Genomic DNA, 18,580 nt, shown 5'->3' with positions numbered 1-18,580 from the left:
AGGAAGATACCCACCAGAGCCACTGGAAGCTATGAGAATAGCTTAGCAGGGCCACTCTCATTGGCTCCAAGAGTGCTGGCCAGTTGAAGCCGCCGTGTCCTCTGCTGGCTTTGGGCTCTGCTCTCTCTTAGCTGCATTTGGGGCCAAAGTTCCCAGTGGGAGACCAAGTCAGCAAATTGCCTTCTCCAGTGTCCTGGAGGAACCTGAATGTTTAAGGCCCGCATTCAGCTGAAACAGCATTGAAGGCCTTTTGCATTTCTTGGGTTCAAAAGCAAGGTAGTGTAGAGAGAAATCTTTTTAAGGACAGGTGTCAGCTGCCTCTGAGGCCTTTGCTGCTTAAAGCAAGAAGGGGCATGCCTGAAATGGCCTTGGCTTAGCAGGGAGGCTGATTCTAATGATCAGCTGTCAGGGGGCAGAGGAATCCATGGGAGGGAGGCATAGGAAAAGGCTTGGGGGAGAGTTGAAGGGAGGGGAGGATGGAAAAGGGTCAGGGACGGGGAGTCTGAGGACTCAGGGCTCACAGCCAAACAGAAGGCCGGACCTGGGCATTTCTGGGAGGTGAGACCTGTGGTCACTTGTCCTCTTGAAACCTGCCTTTCTGGTTCCATACGTGTTTTGGGATTATTTGTTCCAGCACTTTGAAAAATGCTGATGGTATTTTGGTCAGGATGGTGTTGAAAGTATAGGAGGGGGAAACAAACTGTGAGAGACTGTGGACTCCGAGAAACAGAGGGTTTTAGAGGGGAGGGGGGTGAGGAGATGGGTTAGCTGGGTGATGGATTTTAAGGAAGGCACATATTGCATGGAGCACTGGGTGTTATATGTAAACAATGAATTTTAGAACACTACATCAAAAACTAATGACATACTGTATGGTGACTAACATAACAAAAAAAAATAATTAAAACCCCTATGTTTGTATTTGCATAGGAAAAAACCCCGACTTTATCTGTAAAACAGAGAAAATAGCATTTATATCATAGAGTTGTTGTGAAGATTTAAGGAAATAACATCTATAAAGTACCTTCCAAATGCCTGGCACACAGTGAGCCTTCTGTAGATGGCAGTTATTGTTTTTCTTGTTACTGCCACACGTTATCATTGTTGGTGTTGGGGTCTGTTATCAACGGAACGAGAATGAGACAAAGTGAAAGTTATGCAAAGCCTTATTCTATGCCAAGCATTAGAAGTCAGACCGACCGGCCAGGGCTGCCTCTGAAGAGAGCGACCCCCTCCCGATCTCACAAGTTGGTTTTATAGGGCATAACCACAGACCCAAGGTACGTGGCTTCTATTGTTAAGGCATTTACTCCTGGAATCGATGCCCGGAACCATACCAGGAACTACAGGGGCGTTTATTCCCGGAATGAAGTCCGTGGATGTAAACAACAATATGACTACCTGGGCAATATGGAGTTGCTCTGGCTAAGCAGGCCCTAATAGTTAAACAGGTTTTAACATTAAATTGGCCCTAACATTGGTTACGTCTTACTCTGTTTGGGCAGTTGTTTAAATAACATTTATTTCTCATAGTTCTAGGGACCAGGAAGTCCAAGATCGAATTGTAGCAGGCAGATTCGTGTCTGCTGAGAGCCCGCTTCTGGTTCATAGACTCCTGTCTTTTTGCTTTGTCCTCCCCATTCAGAAGGAGCCAGCGCGCTCTCTGAGGTCTCAGAACCTAATCACCTCCCAGAGGCCTCCACCTCCTGTAACGATCACACTGGGGGGCTAGGATTTAATAAAAGAATGTGGGAGAAGCTCAAACTTTTAATCTCTGGCAGTTACAGGACCATATTCTGTTATTATTATGACCGAGAGGAATTTGGTGGAAAGAACCTGCATCTGCTTCTCAGTGCTCTTTAAACAAAGTGCACACAACTCTCTTGGGCTCCTGTTGAAGTGCAGAGTCTAACTCCACCTGTCTAGGGTGGGGTCTGAGGTTCTGCAGGTGTCCCAGGCTCCCAGATGATGCTGATGCTGCTGTTCTGTAGATCAGACTTTGAATAGCAAGACACTGAGACTGCCCTGTCCCATATGGTAGCCAGTAGCCACCTGCGGCTGCTGAGCCCTTGGAATGTGGCTAGTCCAAACTGAGGTGTGCTTGTAAGTGTAAAATGTTGGATTACGAGGACTTAGTACCAAAAAAAAAAAAAAAAAAAGTAAAATATCTACTACTACTAAAGAAGTAATTTCTTTTTACACTGGTTACATGTTGAAATTATAGGATATAGCCGGTGTTGAGCAAGAAAAGAGGCAAAGCTAAAATAAAAAGAAAATGTTTATTTGGAGGTCTCAGAATTGCAATTCAGAGAACACAGATTTGGGCAGCAACCCAAATGTGCCACCACCCCCTACTCCCCATCTCCCCATACTCCAGGGAACAAAAGGCAAGGGTTTTGTTCTGGTTTTGTTGTTGTTGTTGTTTGTTTTGTTTTTTTCTTTTTTTAAGAGAGAGGGGAGGTGGGCAGAAGGAGAAAGAGAATCTTATAAACAGCCTTTACACCCAGCATGGAGCCACTGTGGGGATAAGGTGGGGCTTGATCTCATGACCCTGAGATCATGACTCTGAAATATGACCTGAGCTGAAATCAAGAGTCAGATGATTAACCGATTGAGCCACCCAGGTGCCCCAAACGGCAAGGGTTTTTTAAAGACAAAAGGGAATATTTGTATATATTGCTTACAAAGAATTTTGATTGATGTTGGTGGCAGAAAACGAATCTTGACTGAGTATAGTTGATTGCTAAGGCTATCACTAAACAGTCTCCTGCTGTGTAGCAAGTTGCCGGTGTTCAGGCTGAGTCCTTGGAGTATTTGTGGTTTGGTGCAGTTCAAAAGTTCATGGTTCTACCAGTGAGGACATGAATAAGGCCCACTTCCTTCATGGCCTCCAGGCTCATCCCTTAACATATATGACTCCATTTTTTTTTTAATCTTTCATACTGGCTAAATAAAATACTATTTTAATTCATTTCACCTGTTCCTTTCCTTTCCTTTTTTTTTTTTGAATGAAGCTTCTGGAAAATTGTACATAACATGTGTGGCTCACATTATATTTCCATAAAGCCCTAGAACATTGTTGGCTTTGTCAGGCCAGTTCAGGATTTATCTTGGGAAAGTGGGCTTGGGAAGCCTTGAGAAGTGGGCTCTGAGTTAACTGACCTCAGACCCACAGAGATCCTCAGGCCGTGAGAGGTGGAAGGGATGGATCTCAGGCTCAGAGAGAAGAAATGACCTAAATCACACTATGGAATTAAGACTAAAGCCCAAGACTGTGTTTACAAGTCAGTGTGTACTGTAGCCACCATTGGGGCTGACTGCAGATTTCTCCTCTAGCTCAGTCTCCCCACAGATCCCAGAATTCAAGGTTGCGTTATCTCTCTTCTCTTTTGAAACAGGCTGCAGGCAATAACAGGATGCTATGGCTAAGAGGATGGGTCCTCCAGGTGCTGAGAAATGCCCGGGGATTCTGTGGGCCTCATGGGCAGCAGCCACCTCTACCTGACCCTCAGAAGATTGTGGCCACCTGGGAGGCCATCAGCCTGGGGAGGCAGCCAGTGCCTGAGTACTTCAACTTTGCCCATGATGTGCTGGACATGTGGAGTCATCTGGAAAAGGTGAAGCCCACTGTGTCCTAGTGTCCCTCTTGGGCCTCAGAGGCTGCCCTCAGTTACCCCAGTGTGACTCAAGGCTACAACAGGTGGACATTTTGACCCGGGAATTTTGCAAGTCCTAAAACTTAAACTGTTAGCATTTAATCCTTAGGGGGGAAAAAAGAATTATGACCAAGTTTCATGAGCCTTAGGTACTTAGCCCAGGGTGTCTCATATTCCTGAACACACATCACATAGTTGAGACAGTTATGCCCTCTTTGATTCCGTTCCCATCATTCTGATCAAGTGAAAGAGAAAATTTTGTTTTGATTCTACTCTGTCATTAATATTTCTCTCACTGTTGTGTACTGAGAGAGCACAGAGGTGAGGGCCAGAAGGAGAGAGAGAATCTGAAGTAGGATCCACACCCAGTGCAGAGTCCACATGGTGTTCAGTCTCACGACCCTGAGATCATGACCTGAGCCAAAATCAAGAGTCGGACGCCTAACTGACTAAGCCATCTAGACATCCCTGTATTTCCCTTTTAAATAAGGAAAGAGTGTGACTGAGGCTCAGAGCTTTTCACAGATCACAGCAGATAGGTAGAATTGAATTAAGATTATCTTGATTTCTTTGTGTGTCTCTGAGCATATACTTCCTTCTTTTTTTTTTTTCTCTTCCTTAGGTGTCTGTTGTGTCTCTCTGTCTATTTTATATTCATTTTTTTTAAATGTTAAGGATGCTAACCTTTTATAGTAAGAGACTATAATATCTCCATGCAATTTACTTATATTAATTTTAAGAAGAGCTTGCGTAAAGAAAAACAGTGAGGAAAATAATACTGTTAGCAGATTCAGTGAAAGTATACTGTTAGTGGATATAGTAAAGTATGAAGGTGGCTTTGCAGTTAGATAGATATGGTCTTTGGATACATGCCCTAAGCCCTTTGGATTTGTTTTCTCACCTCTAAAATGGAAGTCATACCATCTGCCTCCTGGAATTGTTGTGGGAATAAAATGAGAAGCATATGTAGGAGATGGAACTAGGGTGCCCTGTTCCTGTCTACAAAATCTGAGCTCTTTATCCACACTGGGATCATCCTTGCAGGATTTCTTCTAAAGATATATACAAATAGGGTTATATCAGCAAAAATGATGGAATAAGGACAATCTAAAATTTTGTCCTCTGTAAAAACAACAACAATAAAAAATCTTGGAAAAATTGCCAGAATGAACCTCTTAGAACTCTGGAAACTAACCAAAGGCTGGAATAGCTCAGGAATGTTTATTAAAGAAGCACTCGTTAAAGATTTGGGTGCATCTCAGAATGCCCTGAGATAGTACCTCATTATACAAATGAGGTAATACTAATAACATACCCCTTGATGATAGTTTTGGGAAGAGTCTAAAACATATCTGAAGAAGTTCAACTTTCGGGAAACAGGAACCACCAGAAATTATTTAGCCTCTCCATCATGTATGCATTTAGCAGCTTACTGAAGTCTGCCTTTGACAGAGTTGAATTGTATGTTTTTTAGACTTGATTCCATTGAAGCAGAAATTATAAAGCTGCGAAAAAAAAACCCCAAAACATATCCCAAATTGTCTAGATACTCAAAGTAACCTTTATTAAAATCTCAGTAGACTTTTTTGCAGAAATAGATGATCTTGTCCAAAGCTTCATGTGGAAAGGCAAGGGGCACATAATAACCACAACAGTTGTGATAAACACAATAGGACTCACACTTCCCTATTTCAAAAATCTACTGCTAAGTGACAGTAATAAAGACTGTGTGAGAAAAAAAAAAAAAGGTGTGGCACTGGTAAAAAGACAAGTATAGATGAATGGGATAGAATTGAGAGTCTAGAAATAAATCTATGGTCGGTTGATTTTCAACAAAAGTGCCAGTAAATTCAGGGAGGAAAGAAGCATCCTTCCAACTAGTGGTGCTGGCACATATTATATGATTCTGTTCATATGAAATATCCAGAATAGGCAAATCCATAGAGACAAAAAGTAGATTAGTGGTTGCCAAGGGCTGCGGGGGGTGGGGTGGTGGTGGAATAGGGAGCTCCTGCTAATCTGTATGGTATTTCTTTTTCGGATAATGAGAATGTTTTGGAATTAGGTTATAGCAATGATTATACCACTTTGTGAATATATTAAAAACCATTGACTTCACCTTAAGGGAAAAGCTCTCATCTTTTCCCCATTACGAATGATATTTGCTGTGGGGTTTTCATAGATGGCTTTTATGATACTAAGGTATGTTCCTTCTATCCCTACACTCTGAAGAGTTTTAATCAGGAAAGGATGCTGTATTTTTTCAGATGCTTTTTCTGCATCATTTGAGAGGATCATATGGTTCTTGTCTTTTCTTTTATTAATGTGATCTATCACACTGATTGATTTACAATATTGAACAACCCTTGCATCCCAGGGATAAATCCCACCTGGTCGTGATGGATAATCCTTTTAATGTACTGTTGGATTCTATTGGCCAGAATCTTGTTGCGTATTTGGCATCCATGTTCCTCTGGGATATTGGTCTGTAATTCTCCTTTTTGATGAGATCTTTGCCTGGTTTTGGGATCAGGGTAATGCTGGCCTCATAGAATGAGTTCTGTTCTGTTTTGTTTGTTTGTTTGTTTGTTTGTTTTTTGAAACAGCTTCAGTAGAATAGGTGTGATTTCTTCTTTAAATATTTGGTAGAATTCCCCTGGGAAGCCATCTGGCCCTGGAGTCTTGGTTTTAGGGAGATTTTTGATTACTGCTTCAATTTTGTTACTGGTTATTGGTTTATTCAGATTGTTTATTTCTTGCTGTTTCCATCTTGGTAGTTTATAAGTTTCCAGGAAGGCATCCATTTCTTTGCTTTACTTAATTTGTTGACATATAGATGCTGATAATAATTTCTAATAGTTTTATTTCCTTGGTGTTAAATTTGATCTTTCCCCTTTCATTCATGATTTTATTAATTTGGATCCTTTCCCTTTTCTTTTGGATAAGTCTGGCTAGAGGTTTATCAATCTTACTAAATCTTTCAAAGAACCAGCTTCTAGTTTTGTTGATTTGTTCTACTGTTTTTCTTGGTTTCTATTTCATTGATTTCTGCTCTAATCTTCACTGTTTCTCTCTCCTGCTTGGTTTAAGCTTTATTTGCTGTTCTTTCTCCAGCTTCTTTAGACGTAAGGTTAGCTTGAGAATTTGGGATTTTTCTACTTTTTTGAGAGAGACTTGGATGGCTGTGTATTTCCCCCTTAGGACCGCCTTTGCAGTCCATGTGTTTTCCTTCTCATTAGTTTTGGACCCATGTGTTTTCCTTCTCATTAGTTTCCATGAATTGTTTAAGGTCCTCTTTAATTTCCTGGTTGACCCAGTCATTCTTTAGCAGGATGTTCTTTAACTTCCAAGTGTTTGAATTCCTTCCAATTTTTTTTTTCTTGTGATTGAGTTCCACTGTCAAAGCATTGTAGTCTGATAACATGCAGGGAATAATCTCAATCTTTTGGTATCAGTTGAGACCTGGTTTGTGATCTAGTATGTGGTCTATTCTGGAAAAAATTCCATGTGCACTAGAGAATGAGTATTCTGTTGTTTTAAGATGGAATGTTCTCTACATATCTATGAAGTCCATCTGGTCCAATGTGTCATTCAAAACTCTTGTTTCTTGGTTGATCTTCTGCTTAGATGATCTATTGCTGAGAGTAGAGTGTTGAGGTCTCCTACTATTAATGTATTATTATCAATGTGTTTCTTTATTTTGGTTATTTATTGGTTTATATAATTGCCTGCTCCCATGTTGGGTGCATAGATATTTACAATAGTTAGATCTTCTTGTATCGTTGAACAACACTACATCAAAAACTAATGATATGTTTGCTAACTGAACATAATTTAAAAAATAAAGTGAAAAAGACCCATCGTAAGTTGAAAATATCATAATTGGAAAATGCATTTAATACACCTAACCTACTGAGTAGCTTTGCCTAGCTTCAACATGCTCAGAACACTCATGTTAGTTAGATGGCAAAACTATCAGGTAACACAAAGCCTACTTTATAATATCTTTAAACATCCCACTGAATTTTGTACTTCAGAATAGTGAATTTTGTGGCATGAGAATTATAGCTCAAAAAAAGGGGAGGACACAGAACAGTATGAATCATATGCTACCTTTTGCATTAAAAAGGTGTTACGGAAAACAGAATATACTTATTTGCCTAAAGAAATACTGAATGGATATACAAGAAACTAATAATATTGGTCACATGTTGAGGCAGGTAACATGGGGAACAGGGTAGATGGGCACAAGGATGGGAGTAAGTCTTCTCAATGCATCTTTTCATTGTTTTGAATTTGAACCCTGTGACTAATAATTACAAAAAAAAATTTAAAAAACAACAAGCAAAAAAAAAATAAAAAAAATAAAAAACAACAAACAAACAAAAATTCTCAACAAATGTTTTCTATTTCTTTTCTGCCTACACTGCTGTCTAGGCTGGGCACAGGCCCCAGATCCCTGCATTCTGGTGGGTCAATGGCAAGGGAGCAGAGGTCAAGTGGAACTTTGAGGAGCTAGGGGAGCAGTCCAGGAAGGCGGCTAATGTGCTCCAGGGTATGTGCGGCCTTCAGCCTGGGGACAGGATGATGCTGGTGCTCCCGCGGCTCCCAGAGTGGTGGCTGGTCAGCGTGGCATGCATACGGACAGGTCAGTGAGCAGAGCTGAGGCTACCAGTTGGGACGGATACCACCTGCCAGAGCTTTGCAGAGTCACATGGTTTGGGAGATGGAGAAAATCAAACCCTATGGAGAGCTTTGTTTATCTCCCTTTTGCCCCACAATCACAAACTTGATTGAGCACAAGGGTGAGATGGTAATGTAACTGATGAAAGCAGGTCAGTGTGAAGCAATAGGGAGCACTGGGGACTGGAGTAAACTGGAGCTCACATGCCTCATCATGGGGGGTGACAAGTGCTGCTCAACCCCAGCCAGATGTTTCCATGTGTGAAGGAGGGCCTGTTGCCAGCACTTCTGACTTTGTGATGGCAAACTGGATTTTTATGAAAAAATCTTCTAATTTTTTAATATTGAGAACTAATTAAACTTTTAAAAAATTCTGAGTAGACAAACAAAACTTATTTTTTTGCTGGTTGTGGTTTAGGAGCTGCTAGTGTATAGAGAGCAATGCAGTTATGGATAAGAGACCTTCATTATCAATCTACATTAGTTTCACGCTTAGATTTTATGGCTTTTACCACCATAGCATCTACCAGCTCTCAAGGGAAGGAAGAGAAGGAGAAAATAATAAAAGCAATAAGATTAGTCCTTGAGGGTTCCTCCTCCCACTGTTATGAATGGCCAAGGCAGTGGACCATTGATCTTCCTGGGATGATTCTTCCAGCAGAGGAGGCAAAAGGACACAGTCCAGAGAACTCAGAGGGCCTCTGCTGACCCTGTCTGATGCTCTTACTGAAAGGGCTGGGTTTTGTTTTTGTTTTTTGCTGATTGTACAAAAACAAGACAACTACTTTTGGTATCCACTGAGAAATTTCCACCACTTGGAATGTTGCATGTCCATAGAACAACCTACCTGAAAATACAGATGTTTTCACAAATAATGCTTGCAGAACAGAGGGATATAAACTCACACCAGAGAATTAGCTTTTCTAAGATTTTTTTTTTTTTTGACAGATCACAAGTAGGCAGAGAGGCGGGCAGGGAGAGGGGGAAGCAGGCTCCCAGGACCCTGAGATCACGACCCGAGCTGAAGGCAGAGGATTAACCCACTGAGCCACCCAGACGCCCCAAGAATTAGCTTTTCTATATGAACAAGTTTAGTTAGCCATTTTTGTGACTGGATTGCTCCTTCCCCTGAAAAAGGCAGGAACTTCCATTTTATTTTTATGTATCTTTGCACATATATCAAAGTGAATGCCATTCTAGTGTATCTAGCTAGAGGAAAAGAAATAGGCACACAGGTTTGAGGCGTTCTCCATATTCTGCCCTGACATATACGGTTTATTTAAATGAGGGCCAAGGTAAGGGAGCCCTTGTACTTTTCTTGAGGACCTACTATGTGCCAGGCATTGGGTTGGGCAGTTTGCATGATCAGAACTTCCTTTTGGGATATTATTTTCATTCTTTTCCCTATTACCTAAATGTCTCCAGCTCCCCCAGTTATGCAGATTCACCCATTTCTTTGATGTCCAAATAAAATAACTCAAGACACTATTACACATGACTGTGTCAACCCCAACATCCTCTCCAGTATCTTAAAGGATACCCAAGCTGGATGTCCTCACATTCTCACATTCCCCTGTTCTCCTGATCTGCACTGATCACCTCTCTTCCAGTCTAAGGTATTGGACTCATTTCTCTTGCTGAAAGCCCTAGCTGTCTGCCCTCTGACGGGGCTCCCAAAGCACCATGCACATCTCCAGGTGGGACAAACTTGTTCTGAAAATAGCTAAAGCAGAGAGATGAACTGAAGAAACACTGTTCAGCTTCCAAAGTGTTCATGTTGGGGTTTAAACCCTGTAAAAGTTTAGGAGATAAAGCGAAGAGTAATGAGAACTCTGGTTTGGCTCCCACAACATTTGGGATTGGCCCCTTCCTTTGTTTATTGGTCTCACTCACTGGCCGTGGAAGGATGACTGATTCCCTTAGGATCTCTTTTTTCTCATCTGTGAAATGAGAGAGCTGGCTTCAGTGGGGATGTTTCATCTTCTATTCTGAGATACTCAGGTGGTTTTTCAGGTGTCTGATTAAAATTTGTCCCTACTTTTTGCTTACTCTTCCCTTCTCCTTGAGAAAAGATGGACTCAGCTACCTTCAGAATGGCTTTGATTGAACTTATAGGAGTGCTAGAGCTCCCACCTACTATACTTACCCTCCTGCCTCCCACCCTAAGAGATCCACTCTCAACACTAGGATTTGTTGTAGACTTTTGTATGCAGGCAGGGAAGACCATAGAGCTAGGCCATGTCTAAGGCAGTATAATATATTGGAGATAATGGACCCCTAGGCTTACTACCTCCTGGATTCACTATCACTGCTCTACAGCACGTTAACCATGTGATCTTGGGCAAGTTATTCCATTTAATTAAGGCTAAGTGTCTGTCTTAGTTGTTGTTATTGCTGTTTTAATATGCAAAATGGGTATAATAATAGCACCTACTCTCCAGAGTTGTGAGAATTAAGTGAAATAATGTACATACAGTTCTTAGCCTGTATAATTCCTCCATAAACATATTCTGGATTTCATTATTATCATTATTGTTACTTTTTCCAGTTCAGCCATTCCATCCCTTTCTAATCTCTTCCTGTTCCTGTCTCTGATGGGTATATCTGGTCTGGACCTCTTCATAAGGGTCTTCCCCTGCAGCCCCCCTCCCCAAAAAAAACATCCCTTCTCTCTCTGATGCCAGGGGCTGTCATGATCCCGGGTGTCTCTCAGCTGACAGAGAAGGACCTCAAATATCGGCTGCAGGTGTCCAGGGCCAAATCCATTATCACCAGTGACTCCCTGGCTCCGCGGGTGGATGCCATTAACGCTGACTGTCCCTTCCTCCAGTCCAAGCTACTGGTGTCAGACAGCAGTTGGCCAGGCTGGATGAACTTCAGGAAACTCCTGTGGTAGGTTGGGGCTCTCTAAAGGACAACATGAAGAGGAGGCCAAGGCTTTTCCCCTTTAAACAATAGCAGATGGAATGCATTACTGACTACAGCAAGAGAGTAAACCAGAAAGGAGCACTCACTGTAGGGCCCAGATGGACCTGAGACCTAATCCTGGTGAACACCTTAAGATCCTTCAAAGTCACTCACTGAGCAGTACTACGATCATCCTTAGTTTTTGTGGGCATCATTTGCTTCAGTATTGGTGATAGTGGTTGCAGAGCTATGAGCTAAAGCAAACAAGAGAACCCATGTGATGCATTTAGGGCATAGTAGGTGATCAGTTAGCAATATAATAATAGCTACCATGCATTGTGTGCTCAGTGTATGCTAGGCATAGTGCTGGGTAAGCGTTTACCGACATTCATTCATGTACCACAGATGTGATGAACACCTGTTTTGTTATAAGTATTGTGTTTGGTGCTCAGAGCCCAATAATGAATCATACATTGTCTTATTTAATCCTTGGAAAAACCCTATAAAATGCATTTTAACCCAGTTTTACAGGTAAAGAACTGATAAGTAAAGTGACTTATATAAGATGCAACAGGCAGTTACATCAAACAGAACCAAAAGCCCTTTGCCTTTGAGCAATGCCCTGGTGGAAGCCTACCTGGGAATTTGAGATTTTGTCCTGATCAGAGGCAGAAGCGAAAAGGGGCCCTGCCAGGGGCCTGCACCATTAAGTCACAAGTCCCACGGACCAACTGCCTCACATTCACCTGGGTGTTGTTCTACTTTATTTAATTTATTCATTTTTTTAATAACATTTGTTTCCTATTAGTATCTTCATTTGAAAAAGAACTATATGCCACATTCTCTTAGATGTGTCACAATTTTTAGTATAAGACCCATAACCATGCATTATAAATAATGTATTATATTTTCCAAAATATTATATTTCCAACATATGACTTTTTAATCATATATTATTATATTTCAGTGTAATGTTTAGGAGCATAAACTGAAACAGAAAATATTTAACATGTGTAGGTAATAAAGTTAAGTGCAAAAGATATATTTCGAAGTTTGCATGGACATGGTAAATACTCTTCGGATTATTCTTGACTACTCTAGAATGTAAACGTTCTACCATGAAATTATGGAAAATTCTCTTTTTAAAATTTTATTTAGCTATTTATCTTTGGGTGCTGTTTTAAATTCAGGTTCCAAGGTCCCCCATCTGACGGACTTAACAGGACATATCTAAGCAAAGGCCCTGGACTCTGTGTTGTAAGAGATCTGCCCAGATGATTTTGATGAGCTGTCAGGTTGGCCTAGATGAGTGATTCTCAGTTTCAGCTGTCTTTAGAATTACCTGAGGAGCTTTAAGAAAAAAGCAAAAAAACCCCACAGGGGTGCCTGGGTGGCTTAGTCGGTTAAGCATCCAACTCTTGATTAAGCTCAGGTCATGATCTCAGGGTTGTGGGACGGAGCCCTGTATTGTGCTCTGTGCTGGGCATGGAGCCTGCCTAAGATTCTCTCTCTCCCTCTTCCCACAACCTCCCCCACCTTGGTCCCCCCTGCTTCAAGTACACACTCTCTCAAAAACAAAAAGCAAAAACAAAACAAAACAAAAAAAAAACAAAACAAAAACCAAAAAAAAAAACCACCCACACAAAAAAATTCCAAAGCCTAGCCCACCATTGAAGATTCTGGTTTTTCTCTAGGGTGGGGCCTTAGTGATGGTATTTGTTTTAAAAACTAACCAGATGTTCCTATGGTGCAGCCAGGGTTGAGACCCAGTTGGAGAGAAGATTCTCCAGATCACAGAACTTTAGGAATTGCCCAGATCTCAAATCTCTGAATTGAGGAAACCCTTCAGCCCTAAACTAATGGGGAACTGAGGTGGGGGTGAGGCTGTGGCCCAGTGTGAAGAAGCATAGGCATGGAAATGAGCACGTTTCACCAGAAGGTCCTCCTGCCCTAGTGGAGGAGCACAGGCCCTTCAGAGAGAGTCACTGCACCATTTTTGAGCCTCCATTTCCTTATTTACAAAGGCTGCTAATGATGGTTGTACTGACCCCAGAAGGTCATTGTAGGCCTCAGAGATGCAAGCTGGAGCATCCAGCACAGTGCCTCATGGTAGTATTTATTAAAAAGGTGGCCAGTATTGTTATAAATATTATTATTATGACTCTTTTTACTACTTGTAATGCTACCGAGGATTTTTGTATTTTACAGCGAGGCATCCACAGAGCACGACTGTGTGAGGACCAAGAGTCAAGACCCTCTGGCCATCTACTTCACAAGTGGCACCACCGGAGCGCCCAAGATGGTTGAGCACTCCCAGGCCAGCTACAGACTGGGTTTTGTGGCCAGTGGAAGCTACCAAGGGACAGTTCATCTGATGGGTCCAAGGAACAGAAAGTAGGGAGTGAGCTGGAGGAATGTGAGTAAGGGACATAGTGGTAAGACTGAGGTCAGAGAGCTAACAAAGTGGCAAATCCAGTAGTATCTGAAGGCTTTGGGCTTTACTTTGAGCGAGGTGAGAAGCCATTGGAGGTTTTTTGTTTTTATTTTTGTTTTTAATTGTGGTAAGAGATACTTCACCTAAAATTTACCATTTTAACCATTTTCAATTGTAAACTTCAGTGTCATTAAGGACATTCACATTGTTTTGCAGTCATCTCCACCATCCACCTCTAGAACTTTTTTCCATTTCGCAAATCTGAATCCATGTGTATTACATAATACACATTACACAATAGTTCTGCATTCCCTCCCACGTCTGCCCTGACATTCATCATTCTGTTTACCGTCTCTGTGAATTTGACTACTCTGGGAACAGCCTATGGGTGGAATTACACAGTATTTTTCCTTTTATGTCTGACTTATATCACTTAGCGTAACGTTCTCAAGTTTCATTCATTTTGTAGCATGTGTCAGAATTTCCTTTCTTATGAAGGCTCAGCAGTAGTCCCATGTATGTGACATGCCAATGCTGTTTATCCAGTCGCTCATGGATGGACAGTTGGGGGGCTTCCCATCTTTTTGGCTGTTGTGACTAGTGCTGCTATTAACTTGGGGATATAAGCATCTATTCAAAACTCTGCCTTTAATTCTTTTGGCTATATATCCAGAAGTGGAATTGCTGGATTGTATGGTGATTCTATGTTTAATTTTCTGAAGTACAGTGGAGTTTTTGAGCAGTGACTTGATCTGATTTTTTTTTTAAGGTTATCTCATGAGTTTGGGTTGAGAATAAACTGTAGGGGGCAAGAGATGAAGCAGAGACCAACTTCAGAGGCCAGTGCATTAAGAGGGAATGGTGGAGGCTTCCCCAGGGCGAGTGAGAGGAGCTAAGATTCTGAATGTATTTTGAACGTAGGCCTGGAAAGATCTGCTGATGGGTTTGACATAAAGAAAGAAAGTGAAGAGTCAGGGATGATGCCAAGATTTATGGCCCAAGCAACCAGAAGCATTAACTGATAGCGAGGAGGCTGGGATAAGCTGTCTGGTCGGAGGAACATAAGGACTCTTGTGTTTGGCACTGTAAGTTTGAGACGCGTGGTGGACATCTCCATACCCTGAGTTAAGAATGGATATATTGGGGAGGCAGTTGGAGATTCATGTGTGGAGTTAGTGGAAAAGATTCGTGGCGGAATTATCAGCAAAGTAGTACTTAATGCCATGAGATTGGACGAGATCAGTGAAAAGTAATGGACACTAAGAAGAGAAGAGGCCTCAGCACTGAATGCCTGAGGCCTTTCCACAACAAAGGGAGAAGCAGGGAAAACTCAGAGGAGGAGACCAAGAAGGAGCAGCCATTGAGTAGGTTGAGGACCAGGAGATCATATGTCCCCAAATCCAAGTGCAGAACATGATCACTTTTCTATGCTCGCAGGTACTGCTTCCCCTTCCTGGGTTTTCGTTCCTTCTCTGCCTCCCCAGTGTAGCTCCTGTGCATCATTACATTTCGCTCAGACCCCACCTCCTCTGGGGAAGCATTTCTCAGATTCCATCTCCATTCTTTCTCTGGGTTAGGTGCCCATTCTCTGTAATTGCATAAAGCTATTGGTTTAACCCTATGAAAGCTTGCTCTCCAGGGGCCTCTTTGATGTTTATACTTACCAACCTACAAGCCCCCCAAAGCAAGACAAATCATTCTTTCCTACACTCTAATGCCAAGTCCAGAAGAAGTATTGGATAAAGAAAGTGCCCTCGTCACATTGTATGGAGATTATGTGTCCCCTTATAGATCACTCCCACTAGATGGTGAACTCTTGAAGGCATGGAATCTGTTTTTTTTAATTCTCTATCCTTCCCTTAGGGCATAAATACCAAGAATATGCTCAATAAATGCTTGTTGAGACAAAGACTGACTTTATGGTTCTTGTATAGATTTGAAAACTGTCATACCCACAAGTGAGTACTCACTGTGGGAGAGGTTCCAAAGAAGGTGACATGGATAATGTAATCCTTTTTAAAGGTAGAAGTATTGCTGAGGGTTCTGACGTTCTTTAATTTTTGGCAGGCGGTGGGTGGACTTGACCAAATCAGACATCTTCTGGAACACGTCTGACACTGGCTGGGTTAAGGCACCTTGGACCCTCTTCTCTGCCTGGCCTAATGGATCTTGTATTTTTGTGCATGAGCTGCCCCGAGTTGATGCCAAGATTATTCTGAATGTAAGAAACAAAAACACGGCTTGTGTGTTGGATGTAAATGAGATGAGTGGAATTTAGGTTTTGAATTTGCAGGAGAAAAGGCATGAATAAGTGACCATAAGGCTTCTTTGGTATGGATAGCAAACAAAATGGCTCCCAGGACCTTCTATAATCTGATTCCTGCCCACCTTTCTACCTTCAATTATTGCCTATCCTCTAACTAGATCCTTAGACATAAGACAGTTTCATATATCTGCATACTCTGTTTTTTCCTGCATTGGGTTCTTCTCCGTCTACCACTTTCTTCCCTATGCTCCTGTTAAAACCCTAGTTATTTTTCAAAACTGTGGTGAAAATCATAATCAGAGTGTGTTCTTAACACGTTGATTATCATTGCCATAGTCAAGCTCACCATCATCATTATTCACTGAAGGCTTGCTCAGCCAGTATATGCCTTGTTCCCTTTACTGCCCCCAGGCCTTACATGGTATATTAGTTATCTATGGTAGTCAATTACCCCAAAACCTAGTGGCTTAAAACAAATATTTATTATCTCAGTTTCTGGTGGTCAGGAATCTGGGAGCAGCCTAATAGCTAGTTCTGAATCAGCGCCTTTCATGAGGTTGTAGTCAAGATGTCAGCTAGGTATATCTGTGTTCCGGGTGGCATTATTCCTAATAGCCCAAAGGTGGAAGCAACCCAAGTCCTGGTGGCTGATAAATGAATAAACAAAATGTGCTACATACATACAATGGAATATTATTCAGCCTTTAAAAAGAAGGAATATGCATGCTATATCATGGATGAATCTTGAAGACATTATGTTAAGTGAACTAAGCCAGCCACTAAAGGACAAATACGATATGGTTCACTTATATGATGTATCTAGAGTAGTTAAAATCCAGTTCCCCTGCTCCATCTCCACGAAGTCCCACTCCAGTACCTCTAAGAAGATCTTCTATCCTTTGTTTTTGCTTAGACTCTCTCCAGGTACCCGATCACCACCCTCTGCTGTGTTCCCACCATCTTCTGGCTGCTGGTACAGGAGGATCTCACCAGGTATAGCCAGGCATCCGTCTGATGCTTTGGGGACCTAAATATGTGAATATACAGCAGTATATGCCCACATGCATACCCACCCTCTCATACCGACTCTGTTTCTGTCACTCTGTCCCTGTCTCATCTCTGTCTCTATCTCTCTCTTTTTCTCTATATATGTACACACACACATACATATACAAATACGTCTGTGATTCTTTCTTTCCATATAGAATATATATCTAGAATATTATATATATCTGTGGTCCTCTATCTCACACACACACACATACACACACATGCTGAAGCGTATGTTTCATCTATATCCTTTGCACATGTCCCACAGAAATCCTCTGCACCACCACCCCCTACCCAAGAATTTGTATCCAAATGGAATTGGATAGATTTAAGATAGTCTGGAATTTTAGCACTTGAGGTGGGCTGTCTCTCCATCATACTCGCATAGGCCATTCTCTCAGCAGTGTGTGTGCTACTTGTGTGAGGTTGGAGAAATTGTTGGGTAATTGTTAGTCACCTGTGGAATGGGATTTGTGTCCAGGGCCTGAGGTCTGGTGGGACCAGCAAGCCCACCACAATAGATGTTCCATCCCTCAGCCCCATACTAACTCCATCCAGCCACTCTCTGAGTGAATGTCATTGGGTATCCCACAGAAGACAAGAAGACACTATGTGCATGTGGCTCCCATCCTGGGTGCGTCCAAAGCAACATCTGATAGCAGGACAAGTCTAGTTGCTGAGGTGTGTGGAAAGAGACCTATGACTCTTCAGTAACTCACTGACTGATCTATGTCTGCCTCTTCTGTTCTCTTTGCTCATCGCATGTATCTGTCCATGAAGAACCTAAGGGGGAGTTCTTACATGATTCCCCTGTTGAATTCTTCTCTGTTTTAAGAATTTATCCCATTTGTTGATCTCTTGTGTATACCTCAAGATCATTATTTTAATTGCAAACAAACTCTGAATGTTTTAAGAACAACTTTGTTGAAAGCTACTAGGTAGTATTAATTAATAGTCAAACCAAGTTTATCCAAAGGGAAAAAATGGTTGAAATATATTTGCAGCCACTAATTTTTTACATTTTGGATAATCTGTTGAATGGAGGGGTGGTTTTATAACATATTTAATATCTGTAGGAATTTTGGGCCCATTTGTTAGAATTGTCAGATTCCTAGGGGGCTACTTTCTGCCTTACAAATTTGCAACTGATTCATTCCTAGCGGGCTACTTTCTACCCTTTACATTTGTAACGATTTATCTTTTCTTTTTAAAAAGATCTTATTTATGTATTTGAGAGAGAGAGAGAACACAAGCCAGAAGGGGAGGGGCAGAGGGAGTGGGAGAAGCACACTCCCTGTGGAGCAGAGAGCCGGGTGTGGGGTTCAATTCCAGGACCCTGAGATCATAACCCAAGCTGAAGGCAGACACTTAACCAACTGAGCCACCCGGGCGCACCATGTAATCGGTTTATCTTTTTTTTTTTTTTTTTTAAAGATTTTATTTATTTATTTGACAGAGAGAGATCACAAGTAGGCAGAGAAGCAGGCAGAGAGAGAGAGCAGGAAGCAGGCTCCCCGCTGAGCAGAGAGCCCGATGCGGGGCTCGATCCTAGGACCCTGGGATCATGACCTGAGCCGAAAGCAG

At 41.8% G+C, this 18,580-nt stretch overlaps 1 protein-coding gene across 1 annotated transcript in view; it reads left to right on the top strand.

The window, feature by feature from the left end:
- Positions 1-18,580, top strand: part of LOC111156008 (acyl-CoA synthetase medium chain family member 5) — a 118,057-nt gene that overhangs the window by 84,944 nt on the left and 14,533 nt on the right. Inside the window, 6 exon segments of the mRNA XM_022516536.1 lie at positions 3,399-3,617; positions 8,094-8,304; positions 11,024-11,231; positions 13,455-13,592; positions 15,742-15,901; positions 16,860-16,939. Coding sequence (XP_022372244.1) covers positions 3,399-3,617; positions 8,094-8,304; positions 11,024-11,231; positions 13,455-13,592; positions 15,742-15,901; positions 16,860-16,939 — 1,016 coding nt within the window.

Source organism: Enhydra lutris, unplaced genomic scaffold (assembly GCF_002288905.1).
Source record: "Enhydra lutris kenyoni isolate GAN:26980312 unplaced genomic scaffold, ASM228890v2 scaffoldscaffold45, whole genome shotgun sequence".
Taxonomy (NCBI): Eukaryota; Metazoa; Chordata; class Mammalia; order Carnivora; family Mustelidae; genus Enhydra; species Enhydra lutris.
Note: the sequence above shows the minus strand (reverse complement) of the source record. Positions and strands in the feature narration are given on the sequence as shown.